General features: G+C 46.4%; 1 protein-coding gene across 2 annotated transcripts in view; it reads right to left on the bottom strand.

The window, feature by feature from the left end:
• Positions 1 to 13011: 13011 nt before the first annotated feature.
• The window catches only part of LOC119659498 (G protein-activated inward rectifier potassium channel 3-like), a 55280-nt gene continuing 54683 nt past the window's right edge, over positions 13012 to 13608 (bottom strand). Inside the window, exons 5-6 of one of the 2 annotated variants that reach the window (XR_005250352.1) lie at positions 13442 to 13588; positions 13237 to 13378 (exon numbers count right to left, since the gene is read on the bottom strand). Coding sequence is in view for 1 of the 2 variants with exons in the window: in XM_038067622.1 (XP_037923550.1) it covers positions 13203 to 13378 (176 nt within the window). In the remaining variant the exon portion in view is untranslated. Of the gene's footprint in view, positions 13379 to 13441; positions 13589 to 13608 lie in introns of both variants that reach the window. The other variant, XM_038067622.1, reaches the window with a different exon arrangement.

Here is a 13608-nt window from a genome sequence, read left to right as displayed (position 1 = left end):
GGTACGCTGTCATGCCGGTACCAACTAAACACTTCCCGAGTCTGGAACCATTTGTCACATTACTTAGGGCTAGACTCCGCGCTCTCCCGCCTTTCGGAGCCTTCAAGTCAGGAAGTTCCTTTCACCAAACGGGAGAAGAGAGGAGGAAAGGAACTATTAGTTCAAGAAACTCCATGCCATCCGGTCCTTCCACCACTCGAGCTCTATCTTCTTCACAATGAGCAGAACTCGAAGGTAATGCGCAACACGACTCCATCTATCACTGCTTCTCAGCATCTCTTCGACAATGTTGTCTAGAGAGAGCTCTCCTGTGTTTAAGTAGAGCTGCCGACGAATCTCATCTCACTGTCCCCAAAAAAAACGGTGTTATGGGCTTCGTCCACAACTCTATTGAAAAACACACATTCAGAAGATCGTGCCTTTCCAATCTTATACAGGTAAAACTGAACCTCTGCGCCCACTTAGCAGCTGGGTAAGGAACTGGTCAGTCTCACCATGTTTCCGATTCAGTCACGTCCATTTTCCTTTAGTCTCATTTTGCCAACAGAGTTCCCACTCATCTAGTGTACATTGCCGTTCTTCACGAGCAACCACCTTCCTTGCGCTTGTATATGACTTTATGCTCCTTAACAAGAAAGGCAACGGGGATCACTCCTGCGATCACCATCAAGAACAGCTCAGACACAGCCTACTAGAAGTAGGACCCCTAATTTTTTCCATTAGACAACTTAAGGCCAAAACTGTAGTCTCGTCCGCTGATGGTTTGACTTCCTCGAAAAAGCCCATTTTTGAGTTAAGAGGTACTTTGCAGTTGGCTTTGACTTGATTATCCATTCGCCGATCGATATGGGACGTAGGGTCGGAATCCTCTTTTTAATCAGGATGACTACTTCGGTTTTTTTCCAGTACAAGGTTGGAACCATGAGTAGTCGCCCATCCCCCTACCCATTGCATCAATATGCCTTTGCGCCAAATGCCACAATATCATCTGCATAACCGACCAACGGCGACTCTTCCGGCAAGTCGGCTCTAAGCAGACAATCATAGGAAGCATTCCACAGGTCTGACTCTAGGATGGACCCCTGCGATACCCCCGACGTGACCTCTCGCCACCTCTGACCCTACAGCCTCTCGTAGAGTAAGGAACGGTTCCTGAGATAATCCCTCCATACCCATAAGATATAGCTCGACCCTAGATTGTGTGCCAAAAATGTCTTTTTTTTTCAGAATTAAATACATTTATGTCATCAAGCATTACGAGGAGCACCGCCCGTCGAAATCGGCGGCTGTGTGCCGCCCCTCGACAAACGACAACTTGCATGACAACATCATCTGTGGATATCTCCGCTCTAAAGCCGAACTACCGGAGGTATAGGTCTTTGGCAGCACACATCGCTTCAACGAGTCTACTTCTTAAGAGCTTTTCTAGCACTTACCCAGCAGTGTCTAGTATACAAAGTGGTCCGTTTGAAAGCGGCAACTAGGGATCCCTCTTCCTTTTGCAGACCAACGTAAGCCTCCCCACTTTCAAAAAGAAGATAAAGTGCCCTCTTCCAGGCAGTGTGCGCCTGGTAGTCTGGCCAATGTTGCAGCACCAGTTTGCTTACTTTCGCTAGGGTCCGCTCCGGATCCTGGCCCCTTCTTGTTTTTCACAGAGGGGATTGCTTCTTCCAGTTCTTTTATAGAGAAAGTTGGCCGGCCTCGACGCTCTCCGCATTGCCATCATCATCCCGTGCAAAGTGCGCAAGGAATAGTGCCCGTACAATGCGGTCCATTTGTTCGGCGTTAAGTGAACAGGGTGAACAGGTCCCGTTTTTTCGGGTTACCAGTTTGTAACGGGACCCCATTCACCACCTCGATTAAAACCTGCCAGAAGCGAGCTTTGCTCCTGTTTATTTTGCCGCAGAGTCTCCTTTTGGCTGATCTGTGTTCTCTCTCTGGTGATACACGTTTCGCCAAGCGGTGAGATTTGCGAAACTCCATCCGAAAGTCTCCAATTTCCGCCGTCCGGCAATACATAGAAGCCTTATTACGTCTCGATGCTCTCCTGGACATGGAAGGCCATCGTTATCAGGCTCATTACGGAATTTACAACATCACTCCCAGAAATGGACTCCAGCGTGAACCCACCTGTTTCAAGCGTTTCGACAAACCTTCCGCTATTTAGCTTCCACGCACAACAAGAACGCCGGGGTGGCACACATTTAGAGGCTGTATCAACTACTTCGGAGGCACTATATTGATGGTCGCTTGCCGAAAGGTCTTCCAGAACTCACGACCACCAGCAACACCAGTGATTCGGATGCAAAAGTTACGTCGTTAATACCTCCCTCCCAGCCTGAGTGCCGAGACGTTGGGATGGATCCAGTGTTTGAAACTACAAGTCCTGTTCTCGCCACCATTTCGAGAGTTCCGGAACGTTAGGGTGGATCCAGTGTTTAAAACTACAAGTCCTGTTCTCGCCACCATTTCAAGAGTTCGTTTTCCTCTGGAGTCTAGGTCAGGCATGCTCTCTTCAAGTGCCTGGCATTGAAGTCACCCCCGACCAGGATTCGCTCTTCTGTGCCCGAAAGTCTGAAAATCGTTCGTGGTTGAATAGAATTACACCGAACTCAGACAAAACCGTCCCCCGACCCTGGACAAGAACCCTGAGATGGACGCCGCCCCGCATCCAGAACGCAGCTGTACCTAATATGTTGGGTGCCATGAATTTGGGTCGATGTTTCGGTATTGCTCATTTATAAGCACTTTGGTCTCCTCAGCGAACTGCGCCAGCAATTCATGAACGATTGCACTCCGGTGCATATTTCTCTGTAGAATGCGGATCACGTTGATGACGTCCTACCTCCTTCCGGTTCTACTCTGAAGACTGAACACCACCCCGAGCCCACAATGGGTGCAACGCTCTTACTAGACGCGCCACGGTTCTTGCATATAACGCGACTCTTCTTTTCATTGCAAGTATTCGCCTTATGGCCTACTTGATCGCATCTGCAGCATGCTGCTCTCGTATCCTGCAGATCACCATTTGTATCCTACAGATCACCCAACCAATTCTGATTTTCCCGCTGTTAAGAAGTTTCCTCGCGTATTGCTCCGAAACGACCATCACAGCGAGTTTTTTACCTAGGGAGTTCACAAAAGTGATACCAATTCGGACATTGGCTACCTCCGAACATTGACGATTGATGGCCTCTTCTACTTTGTTCTTTTCCGTCTGGCAGTCTTTTCCGTCAACTAGAAACCAAACTTTTCTGTCCCAGTAACTCCTTGACGGGCCTCGACGAGGACTCCACCACCCTTCTCTTCCTGAATGGAAGACACTTCCGCTTCGCTAATTTTGATCCCATAACGTGTTTCGTTGAGTCTTGTCTTCCGTTGGCTTGCCAAGCAAAGCTTGCGGTCTAGTCCTCCTTCGTCTCCTCCCCTTTTCATTTGGTGCTCCATCCTTCGTATGCGCCTTCATTTTAGGCAGAGGTTTTTCCCAGTGCGCGGAGTGTGGTTGCCTCTTATCCCTTTTCGCCTTCTTCTTTTGAGCCTGGAGAGTACCTAAGTGAAGTCTCCTTCAGACGCCCCTTCCTCCTTTCATTTTCTCCCCAGTTCACTCTGCACTCTGCTCTCGGCTATTTGCAATCCATTCGGCGCTTGCGGTACGCTGGACAGCGAGTTGCTGCAGAGTCTGAATGAGTTTTCGGCCTTTCCATGATCCTAGGAAAGGTTCCCGATACAAATAACAGAAGTAAAGGAGGAGGGCTCGAGGAAAACCTGACGAAAGCAACAGAGATAAACAATTATATCAAGGAGGTATTCGATTTTTTCTAAATCTTAGAAATACGATCCTGCGCCAGGTTTCAGCCCTGTCCTCCTGGCCATATTCAAGTTGGAGAAAACGGGCATTCTGAGGTCCCTCGCTACCGTTGCGGAAGAGCTTGCGCAAATTCCAGAAACCAATCACTGTCCGTTTGCGAAAGCCGAAGGTTTTCGACGTGAGATCAGTCGCTATCCGAGGTGTTGTTGAACTTTCTCCCACTTTTGTGGTCCTGGGAAGAACATGGAAGAAACTATCTCTCCAACTAGTCCGGATGGATGACGAACTCTGGGACGCCTCGATTCCAAACAAAAAAAAAGTCAGCAGTAGCTTTTGAACCTTTACTATAGATAGATAGGTGCCGACAGGTTGATTTAATGTCGGTAACACTTCTAACCCCAGACGTATGTAATCCTAAAAAATTTGTTTAAACCACATTTATTAGACCATTACCAAGTATATGGTTACCGACTTGGTCGTTTCTATCCAAATTAACACCTTTGAGATGACGTAGCGCCAACGTATCTTCATATCCTTATATATAGACAGCTTCGAGTATCTGGCCACCTTTTACCATAAATACATATATTTGCTTGCTTTAGGTTGCGAATTAGATTAGCTTACCTTTTGCAAAATTTTAAAGCCTCTCAAATTAATTCCATCAACAAACTGCTAAGAACGGCGAAGATACGTGTTATTGCCGACATGGGTCCATGTTATTATTGTCCTCCCTGTTATTGATATAAGCGATGGAGAGTAATTATTATCGCAGCGACTAAATTTAGAGAACGTATCCATATGCAAAACATCACTGCTTCGTATTAGCATCCAAATGTTACTTATGGAAAACGACGGTAAATGGTGTCTCCGCCTTGTTTACCTTTTGATATACATATTTTCTTTACACGAGCAAAATAGAGTAGGAAGTTGCAGCTTATAAAATTCTATCAATAACTCGCAATTGAAACATTCAGTACATAATGCTGGTTTGTCCTCCCTGATTATCATCATGCTATTTACTAGATAATTCAGCTGTTAGTATTTGGGGCTCTCCTTGCAGGCAAAAAAGTGGCGATACACATTCCTTCTATGATAAATAGGCTACTTCAATTATCACAATCCAGAAACTACATCATTTTCCCCCAATAGACAGCACTCACTGAGCTTCTTCTCTGTGTGAGCTTTTTTTGTGTTCCTATAATGCCAAATTCAAGCTCTTGACACTTTTCTCGCTCCGGCCTCCTTCAGTAGTTCATCCACAATTGTCGTAGGATCAGTATCCATGACCTCTCCAAGGAGCTCAGCAAGCACTGTGGTGGGCCGTTTTGATGCCACAAACTCCTAATTCCGTGACTGCTGTTATGAGAGCAGGGAGGGAGAGTCCGACCGGCTCAGATCTTCAGAGCCAGCCCCTAACATTCAAGAAGGAAAACAGCTCTCCCACTCTGCAGTTAGAAATCTCTCTGAGATTCCCAAAACATGGTTTACCCAGTATCCGTAGCCTGACTCTAGCTAGAACTGGACAATCGCAAACGAAATGTCTGAGGGCTTCTTCCTCTTCTCCGCAGCTTCGGCAATGCGACTTGTAGAGAATGTCAAGCTTGGCGGCACGGTCCCTTATAGGCAGACCGTCGTAATGTATATGCACGCGTCCGGTACAGGAACTCTCGCGATCGGGTTTTGTTATGAGTAGGTCAGGTCAAGTTCTCCTTGACTGCACAGGTGGTGAGTCTTCGCCATCTGCGGTCCGTGGCGGCTAAGTAGAGTTAACTATATTCGCCGGAGGACTGCCAAGAACAGAGCCTCGCCTGGCCAATCCGTCAGCACGCTCATTCCCTCTATGTTCATATGACCGCGAACCCAGAGGAAGGTGACCTTGACTGAGTGAGTGATGATGTCGTCGCTGAGTACAGGGCCTTAATGACCGTCTGGCTATCAGTCAGAATGGCTGTGTTACGTTTAGGGCTCGGATCATGCCCCAGCCATCGACAGGATTCCATTTACTGTGTCATAAGAGATGGCGCCACCCCGGGTCGTACCTCTGTTCGCAGTTCAGGTCAAGTGATTGCCTCCCAAGTCCAACTGGATTATCCTGGTAATTAGCATGGATATAATCCAATGAGTAAGATACCCCTCCAATATAATACTGGTTAAGGCTTCCTTCATGGCGTTGGTACTAACGTTGTTGAAGGCTCCGTCTATATCCAAAAAAGCAGCTAGGGTATACTCCTTGCACTGCAGTGACGGCTCAACCGTGTCAATTACCTCGTGGAAAGCGGTTTCTGTGGATTTGCCTTTATGGTAGGTATGCTGGGACTTAAAGAGAGGCATTCTCTTCATAATCATCCTTAAATGGATATCCAGGGCGCGCTCTACGGTGTTCAACCCGAGGTGAGGCTGTTTGGTCGAAAGTCCTTCGCTGGCTCAAAGCCGCACCTACCCACTTTCGATATGAAAACCACTCGTGCGCATCTCCAAGACTGTGGTACGTATCCTAAACGGATTCAACTCCGGTAAATCTCAACAAGCCACGGAACATCCCTTTCCTGCTGCTTCTGTAGTATGACTGGCATTATGCCATCTGGACCCGGAGATTTATACACGATCTGATAGTCTTGCACGACTGGGGTAGCCGCAAACCCTCCAAGCAACACTCTAACTCACAGTCCCCCTCGCTGGCGGGAAAGTGCATCTGAACCAACACCTCCAAGGTTTCACAAGAAGATTTCGTCCAGGTGCCTTCCGACTTTTTATGAAAGGATGAGCTCTTATGTTCCTTGTACAGAATCTTACTGAGGCTCGCGAATTTGCTGGTGCTTTCGATGTTCTGAGAATAGTTCAAACACGACCGCCTGTTGGCTGTGTTAATCGCTGACTGGTTCTTCTTCAGGCAGTCTTTGCATGGCCAATATTTATGCCTGTAACGGATGTTGAAGATTTCCCTGGTCAGCTTCCTCTTTCCAACACGGTCGCAGTGTCTTCTTGCCGTATTTAGCAACGCACGAGACTTTAAAGGCCGTATCGGATGCCTTTTCCAAAGCCCCGACCTTTGACTGCCTTTCGCCTATAGTGCCAATCTTGCTAGTTTGCTCGTCGGAGAGTTTGTTCTTAATTGTTTGACCAAACTTTCTCCATTCGAACCTCCTAGGGTCTCTAAAGGAAGTGGAGGCCTCTACAGCGAGATCTAGACTGAAAAGTATCCAGCTATGATCCAAGAAGGATCTTTGTTCAGACACTCTCCAATTCTCCACCCTGAAAATCCTATTGTCGGTTAATAATGATATATCAAGGACCTCCTCCCAACCGTCACAGTTCTCCGAGCTGGAGAAATGAAAGGTTAATGTGCTGCCCCTGCACACCGATAGATACGTATCAAGAATAAAATCAAATAATGACTCGCCTCTTTCGTTGATTGCCGAGATGGCTCAAAACGCATGACTTGCATTGGCATCCCAGTCTATCAACAGGTTAGCCTTCTTTGTTTCTATGATGTTCGTCAAATGTTGTAGTTCTTCTGGTGGGGCTAGTCAATCGTAATCCATGGAAGCTGAGGAAATATACACGTTCTTTGCCACCGCCCTGCTCCAATTTAACCACAACTAGGTCACAGAAACTCAGGTCCGGACACAGAAAAGCGAGCAGACTCGTCCTCGCGAGGATACAAGCTCTAGGCCTGTCCTGATCAGCGTTTGCTGTGCTGTGGAATAAATTATAATATTTGCTTCAGAGCCCTTTTATGGTTCCGTCATTTCTGACTAGTGCGATGTCAATATCTTCCTCTAGGAGCAAGACAAGCAGATTTATCTGGATTACCCTCAGCATGAACTGCTTGCGAACAGCTCATTGGTGGCATCAATTGTATCCCGGTCGTCGTCCGGTTTTGCGGAACACTTCCACCTTTATGTTGTTGACTCCGAACAGCATTTTACAGTCGACCTTTTCCCGTGTCTCCAAGCACTCTCCGTTTAAATAGAGCAAGAAGGTTGGCTGTTAGTCTGAGTTCCCTCCCCCCCCCCCCTTATAACTACCCAGTCGTCTATGTGAGTCTTGGGGTTTTTGGACGAACTTGCCCTTATCCATACGGATCTTCAACAGCCAGATGCGAGCGATCGGTCTCCTGGGAATCAGGTCGTAGATGATGACTTTCAGCTTTAAGCTCACCTAGGCGTCGTGATCTTAGCGGTGCACGAACCGTGAAAGTCTCTGGAGAGTTGGCCCTCGAAAATTACAACGTGGAACCCACGGAACACCTGAGTAGAAACGAAGGGGGGATGAATCCCCTGTGTTCACCCTTGGTGTTCAGGAGATGCTAAATAAACATCTCCGACAACTTGGCCTCCACGCCGGTCCACACCTCTGGCGCTAGTTTGCCGCTAATCGATTGCATTCGACAGCGGTGAGCTTTGGATTCAGCTCCACCGCCAGACGTTTGCTGTTATATTCCTCAACAATCGCCTGGTATTTAGCTAGGTCTTGTCCTGCCTGGTACTCGCCACACCCAGCTAGATGGTAGTGGATTCCAGGCTGGAAACCGCTAGACCGTTTGCCGCCTCGCTCCGCGAGATCGCTGCAGTTGATATTAACACAACGATGCCATGGCTGGCACCGATTGTACTGTTCGAGACCGCTACTGTCCCCTCGGTACTCGTCCTCCAATGATACGCCTGGTATCACCACTTCTTCTTCTCAAGTCGGTTTACTTCGTTTCTTGTTAATTGAGTCCATAAGCCCGGGAAGAATGCCTGAAACAATTGGGTGGGAGTAAGATCGACGACGAATTGATGAAGTCGCTTTGGCTGCGTCGGCTCCCGGAAGGCACCATGGCACTCTGCTCTCCACTCCTGTGGCGAGGTCAAAACTGAGTGTCCGCTCGCATTCGCAACATTCAAAATAAATTTCGAATGCCGCGAATCCTGCCGGGCCACATGCCCACCCTGGCTAGCCTGGCCACCCGGGTAAGGGCCTTATTTCAAACTGAAGTCGCCAGATGCACTTGCCTCTCATACATGATCCTAATCAGCCCGGCTCTGCACACTCTTGGCCCGACCAAAGGTGGTTTCCAGTGGCCGCCGCGAGGAGGTCGTGTAAGGACTTGCCGAATTATGTAACTTTGATCTGGAGCATAATGGGACGCCTAAAAGCGGTAACTCAAATGATTATGGTCATCACTGAGAAAATAATTATGACTTTCATTATCCGACCTAACAAAGATTCAGATTCTATAGCAATTAAGCCATTAAGCAGGTTCATGTTCAGCAATTATTATGAGGAAATGAGGAATCTTTAAAATGGAATTGTACTTATATGTTCATCCTTGCTACAGGTTCTACCTCATTATTCCTAAGAAACACGAGGGATAGCTTTCTTTTTGAAAGTAAAAAAGGCCACATATTTATCTCGACGCTAATATGGAAGCAGCGCCTTTTTGTTTGTGACTTGACCATTAACAAAACCCATCTCCCTGTGAAACGAGCTGGAGCCCTATTTCCATTAATTTTGCAACCACAACTTTTTTATGGGCCAGTCGTGGAGATGTTTTTTGCAGTTCGGTTTTCAGACGGTCCAATAACGATGAATAATATGCACCTGTAATAGTTGCGTCCTTTTCCAGATAGTCGATGAATATTATTCCTTGCGAATTTCAAAAGGCCATTGCTAAAATCTTTCCGGCCATAGGAACTGTCTTCGCTTTTTTGGCGCAGATTCCCCATTGATGGCCCGTTGTTTAATGGATCCAAGTTTCGTCCACAGTCACGAAACGGCGCTTAAAGTCCTGAGGATTCTGCAGGGCTTCCTTGCAACACTCCACACGATTTCGTTTTGGTCAAGCTTGAGCAATCGCGCACCCATCTTGCGGTTACCTTCTTCATGTCCAAATGTTTAGGCAAAATATTATGTATCCATTTATTCGAGATGCTCATGGCACTAGCAATCTCACGCGTCTTCACTCTTCTGTCATCCATCACAATATCATGGGTTTTTCCAATGATTTCTTAAGTAATAATCTCAAAAGGGCGTGCGGATAGTTCAGCGTCACTTGGGCCCATATGGCTACTACGAAACTCATCATCATCAACGGCGCAACAACCGGTATCCGGTCTAGGCCTGCCTTAATAAGGAACTCCAGACATCCCGGTTTTGCGCCGAGGTCCACCAATACGATATCCCTAAAAGCTGTCTGGCGTCCTGACCCACGCCATCGCTCCATCTTAGGCAGGGTCTGCATCGTCTTCTTTTTCTACCATAGATATTGCCCTTATAGACTTTCCGGGTGGGATCATCTTCATCCATACGGATTAAGTGACCCGCTCACCGTAACCGATTGAGCCGGATTTTATCCACAACCGGACGGTCATGGTATCGCTCATAGATTTCGTCATTGTGTAGGCTACGGATTCGCGGCCAAGAGTTCGCAATTTTTCTTGCTAAGAACCCAAGTTTCCGAGGAATACATGAGGACTGGCAAGATCATAGTCTTGTACAGTAAGAGCTTTGCAAGCTGAAATAGGCTCTGTTGGCTGACAAAAACCGTGCGCGAATTTCATCATCGTAGTTGTTATCGGTTGTGATTTTCGACCCTAAATAGGAGAAATTGTCAACGGTCTCAAAGTTGTATTCTCCTATCCTTATTCTTCTTCGTGTTTGTGTTTGACCAGAGCGGTTTGATGTTGTTGGTTGATTCGTCTTCGGTGCTGACGTTGCCACCATATATTTTGTCTTGCCTTCATTGATGTGCAGCCCAAGATCTCGCGCCATCCACCGCCTGCTCGATCTGGATGAAGGCAGTTTGTACGTCTCGGGTGGTTCTTCCCATGATGTCGATATCGTCAGCATAGGCCAGTAGTTGGGTGGACTTGAAGAGGATCGTACCTCTTGCATTTACCTCGGCATCACGGATCACTTTCTCGAGGGCCAGGTTAAAGAGGACGCATGATAGTGCATCCCCTTGTCGTAGACCGTTGTTGATGTCGAATGGTCTTCAGAGTGATCCTGCTGCTTTTATCTGGCCTCGCACATTGGTCAGGGTCAGCCTAGTCAGTCTTATTAATTTCGTCGGGATACCGAATTCTCCCATGGCCGTGTACAGTTTTACCCTGGCTATGCTATCATAGGCGGCTTTAAAGTCGATGAATAGATGGTGCAACTGTTGTCCATATTCCAACAGTTTTTCCATCGCTTTCCGCAGAGAGAAAATCTGATCTGTTGCTGATTTGCCTGGAGTGAAGCCTCTTTGGTATGAGCCTAGCAAGATAGTAGGGAATATCTTATAGATGGTACTCAGCAACGTGATACCTCTATAATTGCTGCACTGTGTGATATCTCCCTTTTTATGTATGAGACAGATAATGCCTCGTTGCCAATCGTCAGGCGTTGATTCGCTGTCCCATACCTTGAGCACAAGTTGATGAACCACTTGGTGTAACTGGTCGCCTCCATATTTGACCAATTCGGCTGTAATTCCATCGTCTCCTGGCGACTTGTGATTTTTTAGCCGATGAATTGCACGGACCGTTTCTCCTAAACTTGATGGTGGCAGTATTTGTCCGTCGTCTTCAGTTGGCGGGACCTCCAACTCGCCGATGTTCTGGTTGTTCAGTAGCTCATCAAAGTACTCAACCCATCGCTCTAATATGCCCATTCTGTCGGAAATCAGATTTCCCTCTTTGCTTCTCTCTGGTGGCAGGATGAACATCGAGGTGTATAAGGCTTCATCCTGCTGACTTATTGGTAAAACTTGCGCGCCTGGTGCCGTTGCTCCCTGTACTTTTCTAGTTCACAGACTTGTTGGTTCTCCCAGGCTTCCTTTTTCCGTCTGTGAAGTCGCTTCTCCGCTCGACGGAGTTCGTGATAAGTCTCTGCGCGTGCCCGCTTTCTTTGAGAATGCAACATTACTCGGTATGCAGCATTCTTCCGTTCCATTGCTAGCTTACATTCATCGTCAAACCAGCCGTTCTGACTCCCTTTGCGGCTGAGGCCAAGTATGTTTGTGGCCGTATCCATGATAACGTTCTTCAGGTGATTGTAAAGATCATTTGTTGATGCTTCATCTCCAGGTCCTCTGTTGACTGCGGTTATTGCGGTATCCATTTCCCTCTTATAGGTGTCGCGGAGGGTTGTGTTGTGGATGGCTTCAGTGTTCACTCTCACCTGATTGTCAGAGGGGATTCTAGGTGGTATTGTTATTCGGGCTCGGAGCACCATGCCAACGAGATAATGATCCGAGTCTATATTGGCCCCCCTATATGTTCTGACATTCATCAAGGCTGAGAGGTGGCGGCGTTCGATCAACATGTGGTCAATTTGGTTGAAAGTGGTCCCGTCTGGAGAGGCCCACGTATGTTTGTGGACCGCTTTCCGCGCAAACCAGATACTTCCAACAACCATTTCGTGTGACCCTACTAATTGAATAGTCCGCAGTCCGTTATCATTTGTTTTTTCGTGTAAGCTATGGGAGCCAACGTATCGCCTGAATACGGGCTCCTTCCCTACTTGGCTGTTAAAATCCCCAAGTATGATTTTGATATCATATCTGGGACAGGCTTCGAGGGTTCGTTCTACTGCCTCGTAGAAGGTATCCTTCTCCGACTCTGCAGTCTCCTCTGTAGGGGCGTGAACGTTTATGAGGCTTATATTTCTAAACTTGCCTCGCAAGCGCAGAGTGCATAGCCGTTCGCTTATGTTTTCAAAGCCGATAACAGCAGGTTTCATTTTTTGGCTGACTAAGAAACCTACTCCGAGCACATGGTTTACTACGGTTACTTCGAAACTACTACTATGAAAATTTTGAAACCACTTCTGGTCCAAGGTGCAGTCACTACAATGTTTATCTGATTTCTTTTTAGTCTCCTGAGATGTTTTGCCTTTCATAAAGTAATGCTTTATCAGCACACGAAATTCTTCCTCATCCATTATTACATTCATCCATCCACTCGACTTCCTCTATTCAAATGGATGCCAAACACGAAGTAATAGACCGATCTGACAGAAACCACGTGTGTATTCTTCTTCTTGTTCTTCTTCTTCCAAGAAAAGTGATTAAACATGATCTCGATAAGCGCAAGTAGTGCCATCTCTCTGACTTTGCACGGACTTTTCAAACGACTTTCGTATATTTCCAATTCAGATGCATCTCACTATACTGAAGACATTAAGGAAATATATTACATAACCGAATGCTCACTTTAAGACACACCTTTCAAAACTCTTCTGATCTTCAATCCAATTTATTTTATCGCAACGAAATCTATATAATTCAACTACGTTTCTCTTAAAGTCTAAATATTGCTTTGGCATCAGAATGTATCGTAATAAGTAAAGATTTTACGTATCTAAATTAAAAATAAACTTCGCTTATATGCCTAATCTAATCCTAAGCAGTGCTTCCTTAAAATTCTTAAGCTCTGTTCTTTACAACCTTTCCATTCTTCATTTGTTGCCCACATGGATCGCTTTCGATGCGTTGAATTTTAAGTGAAGGCTTCTCATCGATCCTTGGTAGAATTTCATCCATAGACCTTACTGTTAAATATGGTGAATATGAGACAGCTGGAGGAGTTTTATTCCTTCCTTCTGTAAAAGATATTGTTACAATTAGTGCTAATTAGACTGTACCGAAAGGGATCTCTCGCTTACAATGCACGGTTTACGGTCACGTGATGACGACATAACATTTATGGAACATAAATTATAAATAAATTCGAAACGAGAAACACATAAAATTAATGTTTAGTGGATGACATTACTCGGACATTGAACATGATGGTTGATATCCTTTTTCAACTGAAAGGAAGCAGCAAGCA

The sequence above is a fragment of the Hermetia illucens genome, chromosome 6 (genome assembly GCF_905115235.1).
Source record: "Hermetia illucens chromosome 6, iHerIll2.2.curated.20191125, whole genome shotgun sequence".
NCBI classification, from domain to species: domain Eukaryota; kingdom Metazoa; phylum Arthropoda; class Insecta; order Diptera; family Stratiomyidae; genus Hermetia; species Hermetia illucens.
This window is presented reverse-complemented; position numbering and strand designations above follow the sequence as displayed.